The 10,938-nt window shown below is 29.8% G+C and overlaps 1 protein-coding gene across 2 annotated transcripts; it reads right to left on the bottom strand.

Moving 5' to 3' along the window:
- Nucleotides 1-66: 66 nt before the first annotated feature.
- Nucleotides 67-1,852, bottom strand: LOC121220889 (uncharacterized). Of its 2 annotated transcripts, none has more exons than XM_041100669.1 (2): nt 1,714-1,842; nt 67-386 (listed from the first exon to the last, which is right to left on the bottom strand). In XM_041100669.1, exons 1-2 carry the CDS (start codon nt 1,787-1,789, stop codon nt 154-156), a joined length of 309 nt encoding a protein of 102 aa, XP_040956603.1. In that variant the 5' UTR covers nt 1,790-1,842; the 3' UTR covers nt 67-153. The 2 variants fall into 2 exon arrangements, with proteins under 2 accessions (XP_040956603.1, XP_040956602.1); XM_041100668.1 differs by having other exon boundaries at nt 139-389; nt 1,714-1,852.
- Between the last annotated feature and the right edge of the window lie 9,086 nt (nt 1,853-10,938).

Below are 10,938 nucleotides of genomic sequence, written 5' to 3'. Positions count from 1 at the left end.
AGAAGATCAATCCTACCAGCAATTTCCACAATCAATTGTGAATAGAAACAGTAAAAAATGCTAAAACACCAAAACTGTGCAAAACCATTGAATGAAACCATTTCAAAAGCCATCCTGACTCCCAAGGATGCTTCTATTATTGCATTGCAAGCATCACCATAATTCAGCCGATGCAGTCTTTTTCTGCTGAAAAATGACAGCGTAGATGGGAATAATAATACCAATGCTAAAAGCTGTGAAAACACCAAGAGACATCTTCAGCTTCTGATTTTTTATCCTATCCAAGTTGTACATATGCTTAGCATGAAGGTAATATGGTTCATCATGCCCATGTGCATGGCCTCCCCCCATCCGCTTAATTGCAGTTGAATGAATCCCCTTATTGGCTGCTACAAACACAACAAAAATATATACCCATTGGAGGTTTTAACATAAAAGAATAACATCTTACAAGCCAAGTTCCTGAACAGTTTCTTTCAGCATCTGAAAATTCTGGAATTCATGCCCATAAGCTCAACAAAGAAAGACAGGCTCCAAATGGGAGCTAGAAGAGAACCATTGGCGTGCCTTTGAATGGTCCTACTTAGCTAAATTATAGACTCCATCTAGGATATGACTATTCATTTTAGACTTGATATGGTATCATCAAGAGTAAAGAGAGTTATTTTCACAACAAGAAATATTATGCATTGCATTCTAAAAGCCAATTAACCACCTTAGACAACATCCAAAACCTACATAACGAAATTGCAATTAAGGTTCCTTTTATATTTGCCAAGCAATAAATAGCAAAGCAGACAAGAATATTGCAAGTTGTGTTCAACTTTCAGCTCATAGCCATTACACTACCAATCCAGGCACGGGTTCTTTATGAGTCTCATTCAAACCCAAAGTCGGCAGATTTAGCATCCAATCATTCTCCAAAATCAATGGAATCATTGCATTTTTTAGCAAATATCGTGCCTGAGAATGTCAGGTAGACATTCATTTGTTGAAGAGGAGAGAGAAAGTAGTCAATTCAACTAGAGAGCGCTGAAAGCCACCAGTGGCCACAATCATCAGATGAAAGGGTTTGCCAGTTAAAAGTTAAGAGTAACATGCAACGCTAGAGATGGTCACATAAATGCAAAATAAAAAGCACCTCAAACACTTAAAAATAGAAAACGCAAAGCTTATATCATCTGAACAAAAAAAAGCTACTAAGGCCCAGAAATTTTGACATGGCTCAGAAGTTGCAAAAGCAACATTATTTAAATAAAAAAACAATAAGATAATAGTCATAATCGCTGGTTAAACCTATAAGCAAATGCAACAATAATGGATGCTTGAAACCAACATATAATGAATGACCATAGAGTTCACAATTGACATCTAAAGCCCCATCTAGCATTGTTGTTGACACAAAACTTAGAAAATAACAGCTTTGTGGTTTAGAAGCTAGGTTTTGAATAAAATAAATATTGTTTTTCATATCTCTTAAAACTTTTTGACATTTCAATTTATCACAACATTTCTCGGCAATAAAGTGAAATTAATTCGAATAGCTTCAATCAGTTCTTGACGCATTAGGTTACCACATTGATAAACACACAATAATAAAGAATTCCAAACATCCAGATGATTATCTTCCATTCTTTACTTATATTTTCATAGCCAAAAACAAAACCTAATTAAACTAAAAAAAAAAACCAAAATCGCTACTGGATCACTAACTTGACTTGGAGAAAAGAGATTGAGACGAAGAATTCAGAATCTTAGAAACCGATCTAAGGCCACCGTTCAACGCCATTGCTTCTTCACAAAGATATGAATTGTAACGATTGATGTTTGCCTAGTTCCACAAATAGCTGGCCTTTTCTCAACTCTACCATGCCCTTTATTTATATATTCAAAGGTGTGGACTGTGCACACGTGTCATTGGGCCAACACCTTTATATTATATCAAGTAAATATTTCTGACTAATTCTTTTAAATATTAATTTAATTAATATAACCATTTTAGTTTTGGTTTTTTAGGTTAAATACGGATTTTAAATCCATCCACCAATAATCAATCATGTGAACCGATTACTTTCAATACAAGGATGATTTATAGGTGGAATGAGTTTTAATTCAATTGATTTAATCGTTAACTCCTTAAATTTTGATATATGGCTATATTGTATAAAACGATTAAATGGTAATTAAAATTAGTCAGAATATGCGGATATATTGATGCTTATTGGTTATTGTATGGATTGCTTCGAGCATTCGGGTGTATTGACATTGTTGCGCTTTGTGTATTCAGAGTTCAATTTGTATTGTTTAAGTTGCGTACTATGCACAATGAAATATTGTCATTGTGACACTTGCACCGTTATTTATTGGTCGACATTGGTAGTTCAGTTGGACATTCATGTGTCTGAACATTTTTTTTTCTTGTACTACTTAGACAAATCGACTGAATAAATTAATTAATCAAACTGTCTTTGATGCAATGAATTGATTGAAACTAGTTTATTATGGTTGTATTGTTATTGAAAGCTTTGCAATCATATACTTGCACTAAGTAAATTCTATCATGCTTTGAAATAGTATTGAGCAATTTTCACTCAGTGCATCAATTGATTGTTGCCGTGCGCAAGATCAAGGTAGTGAGGAGGGACTTTGTGGTAGCAATACTCTTGAGCTCATTCACACTCTATGAAGCATAGATATGGGTATGCAATATGAATACGACATGATATGAACACAATAATACAATAAATTTTTTTAAAAAAATGAGAATACAACTTCGCGATAAAAAGTATTTTTATAATGTTAAAATACTTTGAATAAATGAAAATATTAACACTTCTCATTAATATATATGTATTCTCATTACACAAAATATAAACTACATTTTTATAATTTCAATGTCATTAAACAAAATCTCTATCTACCTTTAAAAATTATCTATTGCTTTAGAATGATGTGATTTAGAATTGAAAGGGTTAAAATGCCATACTAGAAAAAAAAAAAGGATTTGGTTATTTGACAATATTGCAATGCCATTAAATTAAAGGTTGGGGTTAAATTTGGAAGATTATTTGCATAAATTAAAATATAAAAAGTTTATTATATATATCAAAGTTATACATGAATTATGATTTACTATTTATTTGGATATACGAATTTTGAGTCCGTGCATTTTGATGAATGAATATTAAATTTAGTTCAATTTTCTTAAATCATTAACACAGTATTTGATGTAGTATCATTTTAGGCTTCTTTTTTACATATGTAAAAAAGAATTTATTTATCTAAGATGAAAATTATTCGATTTATTTATTTTTAAATATTTATAATTGAATTAAATCAAAGTTTTATATGTACAATTAAAACAAATTAAATCTGATGTATTGTGTAAAATTGATACTTACCTCTATAATTAACATTGATTGAATCCAAAATTATTGATTAATTAAAGAAATATGATTTCTTTCTTGCAATGTTGAGTTGAACTAAGTTATGATGCGAATGTACAGTAGGCATATCATTTATAAATATTTTATAGCCCATCCCTTTTGTGTTTAAAATATTATAAATTTGTATAAAAGCATTACATGCTAACAATTTATTTAATGGGAAAATATTTAGCGTAGTGAAGTTTTTAGACTTCACAAGTAGAGTCAAGAGGTTGACAAGTATCCTATAGAAGTATAATAAAATATTAAAAAAAATTAAAAAAATTAAAAAAGGATACATGACCGTTTTTAAGGCTGCTTGTGAAATAAAAAACCACTAACCCTTTATTTAATATGAATTTTAACATGTTGATATATTTATATTCTGCTTATGCTATTTTTATGCGGTGTATAATTATGTTTCATATAAATTTGTCATAATGATTTAATTATTAATCTACTTATATTTACTTAAAGTTTGATATTATATTTTTTATTTAAAGTCTTAATCCAATTTTCCAAAGTATAGCGAAGAGGTATGTCGTCATTTTCAAGTTCAATCTATACCCTTAATAAAAAGACTTGTAACAAAAGATGCAAAAAGAGAGCACTTTTCAAGTTCCATTCATAGCATGTAACGATTCGGTTTTCGTTAGTGATGCACTGAATTTCTTAAACTGAGCTATTTTGAGAAATTAAATTGAGAGGTTTTCGGAAATGGGTATGGTAGTGGATTAGAGAGTTATTGTTTGGTAATTAGACATTAATTAGAACTTATGCACTAAATTGTAAGACTAACAAAATTAGAACTAGTGAGGGGTTTATTTAATGCGTGAATATTAAAAAGTACGATTTAGAGAGTTAGGGGTATTTAAGTAGTAATTTTCCCAAACCCTTGTAGCAAAATCCCCATTTGGAATTTGCAAGAGGGAACAGTTTTTGGGGAGTTACTTTCACGAGTTCTTCCAAAAAAAACTCTCAAATTCTCTTCATTCCAATTTGCTTTTTCAACTCAACTCATTGATTTCAATTTATTCAAATCCAAGGCAAGTTATATTTTCATTTAGGCTTAATTGCAAATCACCCTTAATGTTTGCTAATTTTTCATTTTCCCTAATTCTTTTTTTTCAATTGCACCTTTTTTGTTGCAATTTTATTCAAATAGGTCCTTTTTTTGTGTGGAAATCGTTAAATCATCAACGGTTAACAATATTTGCTGACTGTGCGTGACAATTGTCACTGACTAGGATGGCGCGTCAATAAAATGATGACGCGGCTAGTAAAATTCTTTTTATGAAAATTAAATTAAAAGTTCACCCAATTTCAAAAAAAAACTTTAAGCTTGTTTATCTCTTGAAAATATTTTTTGAAATATAAATATTTTTTTTTAATTTGAAAGATATTTTTAATTTTCATGAAATTGTAATATCTTTCATTAATATATATTTTAATTTTTCATGAAAAAATATTTTTTATATTTTAAAAATATAACTTTTGTAATTTTTCAATTTTATAAAATATTCATATTTAAAAGAAACTAAATTTTATATTTATATATATTTAATTTTTTTGAAATTTTATTAATGTCATTCTTTTTTTTATAATTTTAATGAATTGTTGACCTGACATATAAAAAATAGTGACACATCATCAACTAAACACACTTGAGGTATCAATTAACGTTTGGCATTGACAGTTAGTCAACCAACAATCACGTCAACATTCCTATCTAAAAAATGATTTATTTGAATTAATATGCAACAATAAGGGTGCTATATAAAAAATTAAGACCAAGTAAACATTAAGAGTAAAATTTGTAATTACATATTTCATTTATTTCTTTCATTAAAACAAGAATTTTTATAAAATAATTTTGGGAAACTCTCTTTTTCTCTTTTCTTTGTTTCACAATAGCTTGTGCAAGAAGAAGAGAAATTGATTTTTGATTTCTTTGTTGAATTTTGATTTTTTTTTCAGTAAAGCAAAGGTTTTTCTAACATTAATCAATGATCGTTAATCTTTGGAACATGATTATTGAATTTATCTCCATTTATTTTCCATTTTAAAGCAATTTTCAAATTAGTGAGGGAAATTTTTTATTTATGTAACTCTTGTTATTTTAGAACTTGATTTAGGTTAGTAAATGAGTTTAAAATGGAGTGTGATGTTTAAGAATCAAGTTAGAATATTATTGGGTGAGAATTGCTTAAGTTATCAGTGTTGAGAGTTTTAGATGTTTCCGGTATAGAGAGATTGAGCTGGTGTTGCTGTTGGTTTTTGGACATTTAGAAATCCCTAATGTTGTTTCTAAGATTAGATTCTAAACTCGGTTAAGTTCAATTATGTTCTCTTAAGTTTTCAATGGAATCGAGAAAGCTCTTACTATATCAAATTGCATATCATTATTAATTTTAAGAGGTTTTAATGCTTGATATATGTTCCTCTAACTTTATCTTACTATTTCAGTTGATTATTGTAGCCAAGAATGTGACCGAGACATTGAAGGCCAATGGAAAGGAAAATTTGTTGAAACTTGAAATTTTAGTTTGTGCTAGCTTTAACTAAATTCCTAGTATAATGTCTTTAAGAGATTTAGTTTAAGATGCTGTTGATATATTGTTGTCATCTAACTTGATTGGGTGTGCCATGATTATGCCTTGAATATTATTTATAGTGTGATTAAAAGAAAATGCTTGATTGTGATGTAAAATGAGATTGATGCTATGTTTTGAAGTGATGTTGGATGAATTATATTAATTATGGATAATACTTTATGTTTTAATGTGTTCTAATTTCAAAATGTCTTATTAAACAATGTCAAATATGATCCGAGTACATTTGATATGTTATAGGATTTGTTTGGTATCAGATGAAGTATTTGTCACTTATGTGCATATCATTAGGCGCTTGTGCATGTAAATACATTTTGACACTTGTGTGCATCATTATGGAGTGTTAGGGGAACATATGTTTACATGTATTAGAGCTTTTATGCTTGACTGACATTTGTATGCATCATGTGGAGTGTTAGGGTTTAATCCGTACATTCGTGGTTAATACTTAATGCACACTTTAGTCCTTGAAGTTTACTACTTATTTTACTTTGCCCCTAAAGTTTTTGTTGGTCCACTTCAATCCTTAACGTTATCATTATTGCATGACGGTGATATTTATTGTTTATTTCCTTGCTTTGTAACAGTCTATTTAATTTTTGGATAATGATTTTTATAATGTACTTGCATTTACTTAGCATGTCGATTTCTTTATCAAGAGCCTTACATGCTTGAGTGAATATTGTTATAAGGCTACAATGATTATTGAAAAATGTGTTGGAGACATGGAGGTGGTATTCAGGATTCAAGTTGGATGTTATAATGATATTGTATAGTAGATTAAGCCTACGCCATGATGAATTTTGCTGAGGTAGGTAGATTTTGCGTTGTTGGAGATTTTTGTTACGTTGGACATGATCTTTAACTAAGCTTTTATGTATCAAATATGTTGAATATGGTCTTACTGCATTTTAGACACGTTAGGTTGGAGGTTGAGACTACACTTTTTGCTTTATATTTGTAGTCTTGGATTTGGGTATCCATACCTCAAGCTTAGGTAGCGAAATCTCATAGGGTGAGTTACCATGGTTTCGATATATTGGAAGTCAATAACTGAAGTAAGAGAGAGCAAATTTTGGTTAAAATTGATGAAATCAATTAAACCAACTCAATCGATTTAGTCAGTTTCGATTTGAGCAGTTTGTTCAATTTTTTCTATTATGGGTTTGACTTTGTTGATTATTTTGATTAGTTATCGGTTTTAAAATTTTCATATTGACCCAATCGAAAGAACGATTTAATTTAATATATTTTTTAATTATTTAAAATATAATTATAATTTATAATTTATAATTTATAAAATAATATTATTCAAGCCCAATAACTAAAGCTAGTTACCTAATCGAACAGATCGACCTAAAGTCGATATTTGTTGATTATGGTTGATTAAGTCAATTCAATAAAAAAAATCAACCGAAAAAACTAAATGCTTTCACATAATTAAGGGTCACAAGTATCAGAACCCGTTCTTAAAGATATCGGTACAGGGTGTCTAAGTACCGATACTTTTGACCTTGCATGTACTGATACTTGTGATTTGTTGTACCGGTACCTTGCAACTTGAGCTATTGTTTTCTAATTTGCATGTCATGTGTCAATACTTTGGGTGTAGATTACTCGAGACTCAAATGATTTTATAAGGTCATTATTCCTTGTAATTATTAATGAATGATCTATGCTCAATTTTAAGCGACAATAAATATTTGATAAATGTTTAGAACATGTAAAGATTCTATGCAATACTGTTTGGGTTGCTCAATGACCAATGTGCCACTTCATATCCAAGTTGGGTCAGTGGATCAAGTATAAGATGTTACATTTAGAATCCATAATTGTTTTTGTCACTAAAGTTTATAGAAGAATGTCACTTGGAGTTAAAGTACTCTCAAAGGTGGCATGAAGGCAGGGGCAAAATCAAGATTTGTTTTTAGATGCCGAAATTAAATTGTAATTTTTGCGATAGTCAAAATATAATTTTACCATTTGAATAGCCTATAATTTTTTATAATTTTTAAATGATTTAATAGAAATTTTATCATTTTTAGGAGGCCAAAATACAATTTTACTTCTACTAATTTAAATTTTAAAAATTTTAAAAGATCTAAATAAAAAAAATTTATTTTAGAGGTGCCGGCACTTGCGAACCCCCTAGATACAACCCTGCCCGAAGGAAAGCATTTTGCAGCTAATTTTGAAGTTGCAGATAGTGATGAGGAGCAAGCTCAAGAGTTAGGATCAGTTCTTCATTGCTTAAAAAAAGCACTTTTGACTCCAAAATCACTTTTGAAAGAAAAGCTATGAAGAACAAGCTGCTTTTGGCTGAAATTTTTAGCTTGCAGAAGTGCTTTTCAAAAGCACTTTTGAAAAGGAGCTGAAAAGGAGAAGCTAAAAATTTTAGCTTTTCCTCTCTCAAAAGCACTTTTGGTGCTTAATTACTTTTTCACCACTCCAATAACATAATATTTTTCTTTTTTTTCTTGGTGCTTAATTACAATTGTGTTAAAATCATTAATTAAAAATAAAAAAATATTTCTTAAAATACTAATTACAAATATTTAATGGTTATATTTAAATATTTAAATATAGTTTATATATTCTAATTAAATTTTATAAATAATTAATATTTATTGCTTAAAAATATTTACAATTTATATTTCATATATTAAAATATTAACAACAAGTTATAATATTTTTTTATATTATTACTAAAATATAATAATATTAACTAATTTAAATATTATTTAAATGCATATTTGTTACTTGATAATAACATGTCTAAAATGGACATTTTATTTCTCAAAAGCACTTTTTAACAGCAATGCTAAACACTCAAATTTTAAATCAAACTTTTCAAAAATACTTCTAAAAAATACTTTTCCACAACACTTTTCAAAAGTATTTTTCAAAAATAATGAAGAACTAGCCTTTAAATGTGTGAGCTCGTTGTTACAACTACTCTTGTTGTAACACCCCTTACCCGTATTCCTTACCGAAACAGAGTATGAGGTATTACTAAATTTTTAAAAATTTTCGACAGCATTCCTACTTATTTTTGCTTAAACCTCCTGCAAATTTAGAACACATTCCAATATACCAACCAATTTCATTTGTATAAACACACATATAGTTTAACTATTAATAAACACTACATTTAAAAGGGAACCATAACATATATTTACATGATGATCCCACATTACATAAAGTGTCTATACATGCCATAAAATTTCGGAACACTAGTAGTAAAATACCCCAAATGTGAAGGATAGTGTAGATGATTGTCTGACTTCGTTCCAATTTCCGAGTTGTTGGAAGTCACTATAACCAAGAGAAAAATAAAATCGAGTAAGCATATAGCTTAGTAAGTAAACACATGATAAATAAGTAATTACTCCCATAACTACACCAAAATATAAACTTATTCATGAATAACTTTATTGTTTAGGCAATTTCCAGCAAGCTGTTTTTCTGCGTCATAGTCGCTAATTTATTTTTATCTGGAGCTACAGGGCTCCAAATTGAGTTTTGTAAATTTTCCCTGAAACTAGACTCATATACCATTTCACCATAAAAATTTCAGAATTTTTAACCCAGCCAATTAGTACAGTTTATTCATTAAACCTTCCCCTGTTTCACTGCCCAACGGTTCTGACCCTTCCTCACTAAAATTTACTTAACTCTCTGTACAAAATTTGAAAAATGGTTTTTCTTGTTTCTAATAAAAATAGACTCAATAAGGATTCCAGGGATATAAATTTCATGCCATAATTATTTTTTTACAATTTTTGGTAATTTTCCAAAATTAGAACAGGGGATCTCGAAATCAATCCAGCCCTGTTTCAGTAAAATTCAGATATCTCCAAAAATACAACTCTTTTGCTTATTCTATTTCTTTCATATGAAAATAGACACATTCAGCTTCAATTTCATATATTATTCAGCTTCCCATTCATTTTCCACCATTTATGGTGATTTTTCAAAGTTACCCAACTGCTGTTGTTCAACACAGTTTATAATTAAATCGTTCCTTTTGCGTTTTTGATATTTTCTCCCATCTCATACATGGGTCGATTTAGTATTCAACTCAATATTTACCCCATAAAATTTTCCACCATATGGAAATATTCATCTTCCACACTTTTTCGTTGAACACTTGGAATGTTAACCGTTATTGGTGAATCTCGCACTTAGCACCACCGCTGAATCGGGGAATCAGCACTCAGCAACCCCTCGGGGGAATCAGCACATAGCAACCCCCTTTCACATTTCAAAGATATGGTGGATATCGCACTTAGCACCACCAATGAACCGGGGAATCAGCACTTAGCAACCCCTCGGGGGAATCAGCACATAGCAACCCCCTTTTCACATTTCAAAGATATGGTGGATCACGCACATAGCACCACCAATGAATCGGGGAATCAGCACACAGCAACCCCTTTATATACAACATACTCCGGCTTATTCCGAGTGTTCAACCCATAAACCATATATTGCAACCCTTTACCACCTTTCCCGATTTAACAACATTTTTAGGATATGGCCAAACATTTATTTTAATTCCAAATAAATCTCAACATATATCAAATAATATCAAAATAATACATTAAGTCACGTGTTTACTTACCTCGGTGCAAAATATCGTAATTTTGCACTTTACTCCCCTATCTTTTCTTTTCCCCGTTTGATATACTCTTCACGTCTTTCTTGATCTATAATAGCAAATTTAACTCATTTAATGTTCACACTCATTAAAATAATCCACCACCCAACTTTTTGAAAAATTACAATTTTGCCCCCAAACTTTTGCGTAATTACACTTTTGTCCCCAAGCTCGGAAATTAAACTTCATCACTTATTCTTAAGTTTTATAACATGCTGAACATTTTTCCCTTCTATGGAAA

Source organism: Gossypium hirsutum, chromosome D09, assembly GCF_007990345.1.
Source record: "Gossypium hirsutum isolate 1008001.06 chromosome D09, Gossypium_hirsutum_v2.1, whole genome shotgun sequence".
NCBI classification, from domain to species: Eukaryota; Viridiplantae; Streptophyta; class Magnoliopsida; order Malvales; family Malvaceae; genus Gossypium; species Gossypium hirsutum.
The sequence above is the reverse complement of the archived record's forward strand: the minus strand, read 5'-3'. Positions and strand labels throughout refer to the sequence as shown.